The sequence below is a fragment of the Thunnus maccoyii genome, chromosome 11, assembly GCF_910596095.1.
Source record: "Thunnus maccoyii chromosome 11, fThuMac1.1, whole genome shotgun sequence".
Lineage (NCBI taxonomy): Eukaryota > Metazoa > Chordata > Actinopteri > Scombriformes > Scombridae > Thunnus > Thunnus maccoyii.
This window is the reverse complement of record NC_056543.1, coordinates 33,071,729-33,085,268: the sequence shown is the minus strand read 5'-3', so window position 1 is coordinate 33,085,268 and position 13,540 is coordinate 33,071,729. Positions and strand designations below refer to the sequence as shown.

The following is a 13,540-nucleotide window of genomic DNA, read 5'->3' as shown; positions in this document are numbered from 1 at the left end:
CTGGTTTCAGCACGAAGGGTTCGTTTATTTTAAACACCCGCGTAGCAGGAGCTGGTCGTGGTTTGTTGGTCCATGTTCTCATACAAGGAAACAATGTTCAAACGAAAAACAAAACGAGCGCTCCTAGAAGCTGCAACAGAAACTGCAATAGGAGGCCAGTCTGCGTCACTATCAGCTGTAAAGTGATGCAAGACTGTGTAAATTAGGATATATTTGATTTTGAGACGTGGCTTAACGGCGTCACACATATTACATTTTTTTGTCCAGCTTCATACATTCGGGGCTGAAGCCCATGCAAAATAACCTGGCGACGCCGATGATGAAACAAACATTTATTCCAGTTAAACTCACACTCAGCAACATTTAAGTTGAATTTTAATAATTTACGTTCATTTACGTCTGTATTTTTTTGTAAAAATAATAAATAATGTATTCCTCGGCGTACACTATCTTTATGTAATTGTTGCACACATAGTTTTCCACAGAACAGCGCCCGTCTCGGCTGTGGCGTTGCAGAAATCCAGCTTTACTTTCACTTTTGATTTTCACTTCAGTGGAAACTACAGCGCACCGGAGCCTCTGTGTTTGCTTTCGTCTCACTTTACGGCGTTTCGACAGGAAAATAAACCAGCAACCACATACAGTCACAGGTTGTGTCGTTTATCTTTGCGATGTGTATTATGACTTATTTATGGCTTTATTTTACATTGGCTACTTTTGTTTACCGAATTTCGTTTCCGTCAATCAGGTCAACATATTCATGGCTGACACGAACAACAGCCCGATAAATGGCAAGGTAAGCATGATTAAACTCTTTGAAAAGTGTAATCGTTACTTCTCGTTTCTCAGTGATACAGTGACAGTCCTTATTGTCAGATGGACGGCGGTTTGGAGGAAGACAGTCAACTTGCGGAGGCCAAGAAAGAGCTGGATACATGGAAGGTAAGAAGCTATGCGTAAAATACTGACGTCATTTCAACAACTTTCTCTTGGCCAAAATATAAAAGTTCCAGTAGGCCAAGTACATCAACCCGTTTTCTTTTAGAACTTAAGCCGAAACTCAGAACATAACGTGCTCCGGACCAGGTGAAGTTTCTTCAACTTCAGTTGTGCTTTGGCGCTATATAAATAAAACAAACTTGACTTGACTTCTCAAAGCGAATCTTGGTCCCGTTCTCTGGGTGAAAGACTTTGTCAGTGCCATGAATTAGAAGTTGAATTGGAAATGTCATGTCTGATATTGTTATAGTGCACAGCAACATGCTATATGTTCATTTTGCAGTGTACCTGATAGTTTTGCAAAAAAATAGCCTAACCCACATGGATATCAAGCATATCAAGTTGATTGCATGTGTGGATACACATGTGAGCAAGAAGTGTTTGTGTCAGGATAATGTTGGAAATGAAAGGAGGAGGATCACAGAGGTTAGATGACAGAACAGGGTCAGATAGCAAGATATGCCAGTGCTTTTAATATAGACTTAAGGAGAAGAAGTGGTAGCACAAGTAATTGAAAATCTTCTCTCTCCTCTTGATGTATGTTTAATTTAAAATTACATCTAAAAATTCTATAGCATTTGTCTTTGCAGATATATATATGTATATATATATATATATATATATATGACTAGAAGAACAGTTTTACAGGAACTACTTTTACTCGTCCTTAAGAAAACTGTCCACTTTTCTATCTGTATTCTCCCTGAATTCTTCTTTAAGGCTAAAGTAGAGAAAGCATATGATGTGAAATCCCGGCTGATACTGGAAAAACTGGAAGAAGATGAAGCCAAGTCAAAGGCCCAGCAGGAGATGTTGGATTGTGCCAAAAATCAGAAAGAGTGTCAGGAGGAATTCGCTGAAAGCATGAAGGCAGTGCAGGTACAGTTACTGTCATCTCTGTTATGTTAACAGGCTGCTAAGCAAAAATGAGATGGAATTCCAAGAAGCTCACTACATTTTTTTCACATGATGCTTTCACATAGGATGAAATCCTGAAGCTTGGCAAACGCAAGCAGGATTTGCTGGACAAACTGATGACGTGTCAAGCAGAGCTAGAGGCTAAGAGAACTGACACTGCCAAACTGAAGCAGAAATTCAAGGTGGGATTGAAGAAAGTCCTCAGAATCATGCACCAGCCAAAACTGTCATTGCATTCATTTGTATTGAGAAGCGAAATAAAAGACAACGGGCCTCAATCACAAACAGTGCGTATGCACAAATCCGGGATTCATAAATATGTTCTCACCTGACTTTGTTCTTACGCTGCAAACAAATTTAGAACTGCCTTAGACCATGCGTATGCACAAATTGTAAACGTCCCACAGTTTTAAAAAATGATATGGTCAATATTTATTCAATGTAAACAGTATATTTCAACCACAATTATTTTAAAAATAATTGGGCCTAAATATACAACATTTAAGTGTGAAATTGCTAATAATACACAACTTATTTACTAATTATAACATGAATAGCTAAGACGTTGTAATCCATCATCATCATAAATGTAATGAAATTATTAATATATTCAAATTGTCCTGTCCACTTTTAGATGACAACGCTTATATTTCGGAATTTTCATATTGGAATGTGACAGCGATGAATTTCGCTGTCAGATTTGGCCGTGATATATGCAGCTGGTTAACCAGCAGCCTGTTCAGTGTTCCACAGACTGACAGTTCAGTAGTGGCATAGGGAGGGACGCTCTGCTTTCACTACACCATGATCTGTTGTGGACAGAGATGAAACACGATGAGCACCTGGCACAGCAGTAGAGATTTATTAAGATCAGTTCCACAGATCTACACATTTAACAACTTTTTATTTTGTAGTGGACATAGTGGTGCAACAACTATACAGGCTGTATTCACAATTGGGCTCCGAATGGTTGTGCCAATAACATGTTTACCAGCCAAATCTGCCTTTTCTGGCTTCTTCTTCTGAGCAGTAAAGTTTTTCTACATTTTTACCATCACCACACTTTTTGCAATGTGTGACAGCTCTCTACACTGCTGCACCGCTCCATCAGAGCTTTCCTTATATAGAGAAACGGGGTGTGGTTTTATGCTAATTCCTGATAGTGGGCACATGCCTGTCGATTTAGAATGATTCTGATTCACTAACATACACACGGTGGTAATGTGTCATGAATCCAACGGTAATTTTGCATGCTCACTTATTTTGTGAGCCAGGTAACAACATTTCTACACATATATTAGTGAATGAGACCCAATATGTTTTAATAATATAATGCAACATTGAAATTAAAATGATAACAATAACATACAATGTAGCGTTTATCATTTGACAGATGGAAATAGTGTGTTGTACTGGTAACTCAGTGTATTCATCCACATGTCCAGATCTACGCCCAGATTCCAGACACAGAGGTGAAGTTCACTTGTCAGAATAAAGAGGAGAGTGATGACAACAGTCAGTCAATCAGAGAAGTGTTTGCCATCAGCCAGAGACCCACTGTACCTCTGCAGGGAGGACAGGCACTCATCACTTTTGAGGAAGAGAAAGGTACACATAGGTTCCTTTGACTGTATGATATTATATGATGCATGCTAGTGGCATTGTGCTAGGGATGGCAATTTCAGTCTGTCGCTCCACCACTTTGGTTCAAACTGAAATATCTGACTGAAACTATTGGATGGATTGCCGTTAAATGTGGTACAGATAGTCATGGTGCAGAGACATTGAATCCTAATAATTTGAGCCCCTGACTTTTCCTCTAGCACCACCAGCACCACTAGCATCACTTGACACTCCAGTGTCCTACTTCTACTGGATGGTTGGCACAAAATTTTTATAGACATTCATAGTTCCAAGAGGATGTGCCCTGCATCCTCCAAGTGAACTGTGATGGAAGAAATAAGTCAAATACTTGCTTATTAGACCTGTTGAATGTTTTTAGTTACCACTTTTTACTGCAAAAATCAAAGGAGTTTACAAGCTTTAATAATCACTGTCCCACATTGAACTTTGATAACTGCAGTAGGCCTTTTTAATTTTATCATGGTTTTGTTTTGTTTATTTTTTCAAGGATATTTAACTAATATTTCCTCACATGAGGCCTTCCATTTTGTAGAGGAATTTTGCACTTTGCACTTCCAGAAGTGTCTTCCCTCATCAGGTCCAGATCATTTGTTTCATTGCCAGTGCCAATAAGACAGCTTAAATTAAGTAGTGAAACCAAAATTATTGAGTTTTAACATGTATTTCAACAAAAAAAAGTTTTATTTCCATTTAAGAAAGAAAACAAATTCATCAGTATTAGATATCTTAAAATCCAACTGAAATTAAATTACTGCTCTGTAAAACACTATCTTATTGAACAAGCCACTAGACAAACATTCACCGGCAGTGCGTGGCTAACGTCAGTTAGCAGGCTAGATAGCTAATTAGCTTCTTAGCTGCAGCACATTACAGCATGTAAGCAAATGTCACTTCGGTCCAGTTAGACGCTGGTGTTACTTACTCTTCAAAACCACCGCTGACAGCACACTGTCTGCCCATGACTTGCAGACTACAGTAGTTTGTTTACTTTGTCTCTCTGTAACACTTTTTTGGCAGCCTGCCAGCTGCTGTCAATCAAACAGAGACATCAACATGCCCCTACAGCTTACTGCTATTTCCCCAAAGACCCATGTTATTATTTTAATAATAAATACTATTAACAAAATATTGTTAAGAAATGCATTTACATTATTTTAGACAGCAAGAAGAGATAAATAAATGCGAATTCAATTAGACTTTAATGCTTACAGGTATGCATGAACATGGCCTTAAATAATTATTGAACCAGGTAATATGTGATCAGAGTAAGTAAATAAAAGTGTCGCCAACCATTCAGTGCCACTTTTTAGCACTTCTGAGCACCTCTGAGCCCTCTCATTACAGTGGTGACTGTGACTCACTCATTCTCTATGACTCAAAGACAGGAGAAGGATTTGCTGTCTTCTGACAGTAAATGAAAAAAAAGTTTGACCTCTGGGGCATGTAATAATTAGCACAACCCAAAGTTTGTCAACTAATAAAAACAACACTACTATATACACATCTGATGTGATTCTCTGTCATATTTTCTTTCTACCAGTGACTTCTCAGATCCTGAAGATCGCCAAGTGCTCAGTGTCCTGTGAGAACTCTACTTTGGCTGTGAAACCAAAAAGAATAACCATGGATCCAGCTGTTAAGTTTGAGGTGAATAAAAGAGCCCTACATATTTCCCACAGAGTAACAGCATTTTCATTTATCAGATAATTGATTGTTTATGAGTAGTTTAAAGTGTTCATGGAAGGCCATACTGTGTAACACTCCAAGCAGTTTCTCAGTATGGAAGTGTATAAATATACTTCTATCCAAGAAGGCTAAACATTTTAGATAAAATCCTAGTATCTCTCAGCTGCATAAATACCAACATCTTTCATGCACAACAGAGGCATGTACTATGGAGCAGGATTTTGGGTTAGCGAGGTAACTTCAGGTTTAAGTAAAAAAGATCAATATATAATTGTATAGGTCAGTAGAAACATTTTATTGTTCCATATTTCTATTTCCTCTCTGTTTTTAAAACAGTTTCTTTTAAGTTTTTTTATGTGACATGTGTGAATGATTTCTTCATCATCCAACTAAATAGCAAAAAATACCCCAAAAAATACTCACTCTATAGTTAAGATATATATAATAATTCCTCCATGTCCTACAGCCTTAGCCTACTTTTAATATTTGGAAATTATTTATAGTGTTTCTACATCATCTTATTGATGTTGCATGAGTACAGGCTGTTGTTAACATTTCACTTAGTTGGTTATGACTTTTTTCTGTCCCTAAAACAGAAATTTTCGGCAGGTACTTGGTATCACTGTTTCATCTCATATCATATGAAGTATTTCGTTCATGGTTATGATGATGTTGCTCGTAATTAACAACCCTGCCTCTTTCACATGAATGTGCTTGTAGCTAGGTAGGAAAACCCAGAGCTGACTGAGCTAGTTGACTGTTCAGTGTGCTGCCTGAAATAACACTATGCTTTATTTTGTACTTTTTAGTTTAGTTAGTTTAGTCATTCTTTTATTTATTTTTTAAAATCTTTTTTAAGGATATTTAACAAAAATTTTCTCTCATGTTGCCTTCCATTTGGCTGTATAATTGTGCACTTTGCAGTTCCAGAAGTGTCTTCCCTTCAACATGGCTTTAAGAGCCAGCATCGGGTCTTTGTGGTAGACTAGTAAATTGAGGAAATTATTTACTTTGACACTCTCCTGTCATCAATGTAGATCCACCTTGATGTTTCCAAAAAGGAGCTCAAGGTCTCCAATGTCCCCCCTTCCATCCCAGAGGAGAGAATGAGGGACCGACTGGAGATGAGTTTCTCCAGGCCCAGCAGAGGGGGTGGAGAGGTGGAGAAAGTGGAGTACGATAAGAACACTGGGACAGGACAGATCACCTTCCTCCACCCTGGAGGTATGACTATCTGTTTGTTTGTGTAAATGTGACTTCAGACCAAGTGAAAACTTGAAGCTACTCTCTGTATTGTATTTAAACATCACAACATCACTTCTGGCTTGTACACGGCTGTCCGCGTGGTACCTCGTCTCAGGCTCTTGCTCTGTCACCCCGAATCCCGCCAACAGATTTTCCTGGTGGCGCACCTCAACTCTGCCGTCCAAACTTTGTGTCATGGCTAAAACTCCCCGCTGCTCTAGGTACACTCGTGCCTTGTGCTCTAGGTACACTTGTGCCTCATGCCTCACGCCTCGCGCCTCGCGCTTCACGCCTCACCTGTATCAGATCGACTTAAAAAAGCACAATGTCCTGTGTCCGCCAATCCTACGCCGTGTGGGGGGTCTGGTCCAGTTAGACACAGCTGTTTCTCATCACCCTGATCCTCAGTTCCAAACATAGACTGTATATAAAGATGGACGTCATGATGTCATATAGGTCATAAGTCCCGCCCCCTCCATGTTAGTGGATGGGACATGAGCAAAACTAAAAAATCAAAGTACAAGTCAAATAAGTTTTTCCCAAAGATGGTTTCTGTCATTTCAGGTAGTTTTTATCATGCTGATGTTTGTCCAAGTGCTCATTTTTCTTATAAGTTTGTTTTTAATTAGTTATTTGACAATATAGAAAGGGGGTCTGACGTCATGATTGACAACGGTGACAGCCACTCTCAAACCTCCGTCACGCCATGGAACGGCTGAGGGGGAGTGTTCCGCGGGCCGCCATCCCGCCGCCCGACTCTACTGCGCAGGCTCTGGCTCCAAATTACGTCATACAAGCAATATGGCAGCTCCCGGAAAGGAGATATTTTGGTTTCACTTTTGCGTAGCGGTAGGAAGTGGAGACATGTTGTCCATATTTATCTATGGTCCCAAACAACATGCAATATAGAAAATAACAGCAAATCCATAGCCCCTGTACCCATTCAGTGTATGAATGTATGTGAATGGGTGAATGTGATTCGTAGTGTAAAAGCGTTTTGAGTGGTCGGAAGACTAGAAATGCACTATACAAGTATAGTCCATTTACCATAAAATAGAGACACAACCAATATAAAGATGTTGCAACAATATTTCATGAACAAGCAGTTTTGTTAACCAGGCTTGGCTTCTAAGTTGTCTTGAGTTCGTTAGGCTCATTCAAGACAAGCCTTGTTTTTTCTGAGCCACTCTCATGAAGCACCACTCTGAGCTAGTGCTAAGCAATAAGTGTAGCAATACAGTTAACATCAATAATTCCATGCAGGGGAGGAAGATGTCTGACATGGCAAAGTATTCAATGGCATCATGGAATTAGTCATAATCATTATGCCCCAGAACCAGTTAATGCTAGGACATTCAACACAGGTACAGACAGGCATTAAACTGCAATCATTCAAATTGTACATGCCAAGATAAAAAATATATTTTATGTTTTTACTAACTTTAATCATAAAATATCTTATGACAGATACAGAAGCCTACTCTCCCAAACATTTCAGCAGTTTCTCTTTTTTACAGTTTTCTTTTTCTTCTCTTACTCTACTTACTCTACTCTCACTTATACTTAAATAATACAACTAGAATCACAACCAGGATTTTCAACTACTGGAATCAATGAACAGAACTGTTGAGTGATAGCCACCTTTTTGAGCATCAGTGTGTTCATGATGTATTAATGCTAAAATGTGTGCCTGTGTGTAGTTGCTGAGAGTCTGGCTCTGAGAGGGAGGTACTGTGTGGATCTGGACTCTGAAGTGAATGTACAGGTTGGACCCATTTACAAATACGAGCTGCGTAAGTTTCAGGTAAGATTCCAAGATTGGTTCATTTTTATCTGGGGGGGGGCATTTTATTATTCCTTTATTAAAACAACAGTAGCGTGATGACAGGAAATGAGGGGAGAGAGATTGGAAAGACATACAACAAAGGTCTGGAATCAAACTGTGCACATTGCAATTATGTGGCATGTGTCCTAAATAAGAGGCTACAGTGGCATCCCATTAAGACTGGTTGGAGCAATCATTAACTAATTTGTTCAGCATTGTTTCAGCATACACAAGGCACAATGTTTTTGTTTTTTGTTTTTTTAAATAAAAAGTGAATACAGAATATGTAGCTATGGTACCTCTCACATTCTATTTGATGGCATTTCTGAGCCCAACTTATCCCAGAAATAACATGAATTAAAGAGAAAAACAAATAAAGAGAATAACAACCAAGCAACTGGCTGTCTTTTCAGTCAGTTCAGAGTGATATGCTGAATCCATCTTAAAACATCTGCTGATTTAAAATGGATTTATAAGGAACAAAACTGCCACTGGGAGAAGCTGGCAGACTACATAGACCATCTCACTGACACATGTTCAGTTCAGTGCCTGAAACTATTACCAAATAATTCATCAATTACATACGAAAAACAAAAAGTGAAAAACAAAAATAAAGAGGTTGAAAGAGTAAAGAACTTTTAATTTTGTACTAAAAAGGAAATTCTAACTTTTACCCATTGGTTAGGAGTGATTATTGTATTTTGTACAATAAATTCTGGACAAGGGTTCTGATGTTTTGTACCACCCCGATGAGAGTGAAAACAATGGGCGAATACAATGTTGTATGTTGGAGATGAGTGGTGCCACTTTTTTTTTGTCTTTTGTCCTCTATTTAATTTATCCTAAACTTAGCTGAATATGCTCTGTCTGAGCAGTCTGCTCTCTAGTCAGAGAAAACCAATCTGAATAACTGAAGTCTAAAAAAATCTGAATTCACTTTTCTATAGTCATCACAAAAAACACTGTTGTCAGATTTGGGTATTAACAAACTGGCCCTTTGGATCGGGGTCACCCTTTACACATGCAGTTTAATTGGTTTATGACCCTTAACATTTAAAGGATAAGTCAAAATAAGCTATAGAAATGGCCTTCATATGTGGAAACCAGTTGCAATGCTTTGTCTTTCCACCAGAAGGAGCAGTGATGGAAGCTGAAAACAGCTTACTGCCATCATTGCTGCTGGACATTTTCATTCACCCAGTGTGCTTGAAACCAGCTGTTCCCATTATATTTGATGTAAATGAGGGACTGATTAGTAGGAAAGTGTTTGTTAGTCATTAAGGGGTTTATGCTGTTCAAAATATGTGAATGATCAAAAGATGACCAAAAGTGGCAAAAATTATTAAAGTTATAGTAACTACTGTCAGGGAGACATACTGTGCAAGTGGGGGCCTAAATAAAGATACAAGACACTGTAGTTTTAGTTTTCTGTTAATCGCCATACATTGGTTTAGGTGTGAACGTGTTTTTATGAAAGGTCCACTGCCTGAATCGAACCATGGATGTTGCAGTTATGTGGCGTGCATCTAAACCGGCAGGCTACTGTGGCATGCTGAAGATTTCACTTTTCTTCATTCATTCATATAAATTTCAACCCAATTTTGATCCTTTTAGTATTGAACATAACTCATATGCAGATCAACAGTCAGTCAGCTTGAATTCACCAGATCAATATCGATCTCTTCTAACTCTGAATACGATAAATAAGCTGTGCAGCAGAACTATGACAATGCTGATGTCTGTGATTAATTTCAGACCTTCTGTGGCACTCCAAAGCGAACCATCCTCCTAGATGACATTGAGGACATGGAGGATGAGGAGGACCTGCAGGACCACCTGGAGATTCACTTCCAGAAGCCCAGCAACTACGGTGGTGAGATAGAGAGCATCAAGTACATCTCCAAGGGGAAGGCTTTGCAGGCCTTTTTCTGTGAGGACATGGAGGAGATGGAGGACTGACTTTAACCAGCAGGATCCCCCCCAGCTACAACATGTAAAGAAAGTAATAAGAGCAACTGGTAATCTGTCTGTCCGCTCCTAAGGCTTGTCTGGAATACTGAATCATATCTGTAATACGTTTTTTTGATTGTTTGTCATCCTGATTAGAGTCAGATAAGAAGATATAGTAATTTCATCTTGTGTGTTCAACAGAGGGTATGCATTTGATGATATGGTATATTTGGTGTATCACATAGAAAAGGGTGTTAAAAAGCAAAACAAAGGCCATTGGCAAGGCATTCAACAATGATCTTGATCTTTTGATGTACCACACAGTCTTTTCCCTTCATACAAGCTTTAGTGTGGAATTTCTTATTTACAATTAATCTAACCTGGGCTGTCAAGAGATAAAAGTCTAAATAATACATGACATGGGAGGTTCAAGTGGTTACACACCAGTTGACAGAGGTGACAGTTATTTCTTCTCCTTTGATTGATGATGGATGTGATTAGAATGTCTGTAAAGCATTAAAACAGTTTTCTAGGCTTATAATGTACCCGTCTTCAACTTGTGTTTGAACTCTCAATCTGTTTTTCTCTTCTGCTGTGCATTGTAATAAAAATTCTGAACACGGATTCAATCATGGGAATTTTTTTTTTCTGAATGACAGGGACTTAGACTACATACAGTCCAGACAAGTATTTGGACAGTTACACATTTTGTGGTCTCTGTGCTTCACCATATTCAATTGTAAATAAAATAATGGATACTACATTAAAGTGCCAAGTCTCAGCTTTAATTTGAGTAGGTTTACATCAATATAGAAAGAACCATGTGGGAGATATAGCCCTTTCAACACATAGTGCCCAAAGTTTAGGGGTTCCAATGTAATTGGACGCTTGGTTACTAAATGTTTCTTGGGCAGCTGTGTGTTGTTTCAACTAGTGTTAATTTTGTTAATGAAAATTATGACTAATATGTTCGTCACTTACCTTTTTTTCCATGACTAAGACGAGATGATGACAGGATGGCACCAAGATCATTAAACACTTATTGTGACTATATCAACATGCAATATTGTTGATGAAAAAAGACAAGACTAAAATGTAGTTTAAAAAATAAAAACTTTCCAAAATCTCTCTTTATTTTTGTTAACAAAAAAGAGGAGACAAAATATTATGGACTGCTTTTTTTTTTTTCTAAATTAAAATCCAAATATCCTGATCATTGGATGGCATGTGCAGCAGTTCTGTTTCCTGTGCCGTGTACACCATATGAGGACTACACCAGCACAATGAGCACAGTGAGGACATCAACTATTTTACAGAAAGCAAGTTAACATTAATAATGATAACAACAGGGTTTGGGAGAAAGAAACTAGCTGATATCTGGGCTCATTTTTTGTTACAATGATGCTGAGAGAAAAAACAAATGCATTGCTTTATCAGAGGGGAAGCAATGTGGCCATAAAATAGTTAGAACACCACAAACCTGAAAAGACACATTGAGGCTGACCACATAGAAACTGAGGTAGGTTAACGTCTGGTAACGTTTTTTTTAAGCTATATTAAACCAATTAGTGAGTGTGGTGTTACATTATATAGGCTGTGCCAAACAGTTGCATGATTCATCTTAATGATTCAACCTGTGTTTTTCATCAGATAATGATAACATAAAATCTTATGTGAAATAAGTTTGACTAAAATGTCAAAAAATGATTGGTTTTGGCTAGACTAGACTGACTGAAATGTTCAATATAATCTGATGACTAAAAACGACTAAAATGTCAAGTTTTCATTCACTAAAACTATACTAAAAAAGTTATAGTTAAGGTTTTCTTTGACTAAGATAAGACTAAAATGCCCTGACTTTTAGTCAACTAAAACTTGACTAAAAAACAAAAACAAAACAGGATGAGGTTGACTAAGTATGATTAAAAAAAAAACTAACAAGGCCATTTGACACAGGACTAAGACTAAATAAAAAAAAATAGCTGACAACATAAACACTAGTTTCAGTGTTAGTTCTGCACAAAAGAGCTCACATGGCTCAGGGCTGATTGAGAGTTGTCTGTCAATATATCAAATGAGCTGGTAGACTGAGGAGCACAAGTCTTGTTGATGAGCAGAAAATCATTTGCGTGGTGAAGAAAAAGCCTTTCAGGACTGCACAAAAAGTCAAGAATGCTCTCCAGGATGTAGGTGGACATGTTTCCTTGTCAATGATCAGGAGAACACTTGATGACCAAAACATCACCACAAGATAGAAACCCCTGGTATGCCTCAAAAACAGAAAGGCAGGCTGCAAGGAAGCAGTAGAGTTCTGGAGCAAAGTTCTATGGACTGATGAAATATAAATCAACTTTATCAAAATGATGGAAAGAGGAAAGTACAGAGAGAAAAAAAAGGAACATTTCAGGAGCCAAAGCATAGCAGCACATCTGTCAACTATGGTGGTGCTTCTGTTATGGTTTGAGCATGTATGGCTGCCAGTGGAACTGGCACACCGGCATTTATTGATGATGTCACTACTACAAGCAACAGGATGAATGCAGAGGAATATAGGAGCATTCTGTGTGTCACATTCAGTCAAATGCATCAAAACTCATTGGAGCACATTTCATCATTCAGCAGGACAACCATCCTAAACATACAGTACCAGTCAAAACTTTCTCATTGAGGCCACCTTTTCAGGAATGGAAAGGTGTGTCCCAACTTTTGACTGGTACTGTACGGCCAAAGCAACCAAAGAGCTTTTCAGGGTTTCAAGAGGTGGTCTAGTTGATCACCTGATCTTGATCAGATTGAGCTGCATTCCATCTGCTGAAGACCCGATTAAAAAGCAAGAGCTGAAGGTGTCTGCAGTGAAGGCCTGAGAGAGCATCACCAGGGAAGATACAAAGCATCTGCTGATGTTTATGGCTCTAAGACATCAGCCAGTCATTGACTGCAAATGATTTTCTACTAAATATTAAATATGATGATTTAGTTTGACTTGATGTATATCTGTCCAACTGCATTTGACCCCTAACTTTGGGCACTATATGTTAAAAGGGCTATATCTCCCACTCAGTTTTTTTTAATACTGATGTAACCCAACTCAAAAAAAACTGAGACTTGGCACTTTAAATCTTCAAATTGAATATGCTGAAGCACAGAGCATGAAGAACAACAAAAAATGTGTAACTATCCAAACACTTACTGTCTGTACTGTATATATTGTCTGCAGTGACAAGTCAAGTTAACATGACTCAATGTATAGTTTGAGTGATAATTTACATAGTA

The 13,540-nt window shown here is 38.2% G+C and overlaps 1 protein-coding gene across 2 annotated transcripts; it reads left to right on the top strand.

The window, feature by feature from the left end:
* Positions 1-182: 182 nt before the first annotated feature.
* nmi (N-myc (and STAT) interactor) lies at positions 183-10,896 on the top strand. Of its 2 annotated transcripts, XM_042427335.1 has the most exons (10): positions 184-650; positions 749-796; positions 877-942; positions 1,720-1,878; positions 1,983-2,099; positions 3,363-3,525; positions 5,102-5,208; positions 6,285-6,471; positions 8,193-8,296; positions 10,073-10,896. In XM_042427335.1, the coding sequence occupies exons 2-10, from the start codon at positions 761-763 to the stop codon at positions 10,274-10,276; spliced, it is 1,143 nt and encodes a 380-aa protein (XP_042283269.1). In that variant the 5' UTR covers positions 184-650; positions 749-760; the 3' UTR covers positions 10,277-10,896. The 2 variants fall into 2 exon arrangements, with proteins under 2 accessions (XP_042283270.1, XP_042283269.1); XM_042427336.1 differs by lacking the exon at positions 749-796 and having other exon boundaries at positions 183-650; positions 850-942.
* The last annotated feature ends 2,644 nt before the right edge of the window (positions 10,897-13,540 follow it).

Excerpts from the sequence above, each read along its gene's own strand:
- nmi (XM_042427335.1), top strand. The coding sequence starts at position 761 with ATGGCTGACACGAACAACAGCCCGATAAATGGCAAG. Across the intron at positions 5,209-6,284 it reads ATCCAGCTGTTAAGTTTGAG|ATCCACCTTGATGTTTCCAA; the intron begins GTGAATAAAAGA and ends TCATCAATGTAG. Across the intron at positions 6,472-8,192 it reads CACCTTCCTCCACCCTGGAG|TTGCTGAGAGTCTGGCTCTG; the intron begins GTATGACTATCT and ends GCCTGTGTGTAG.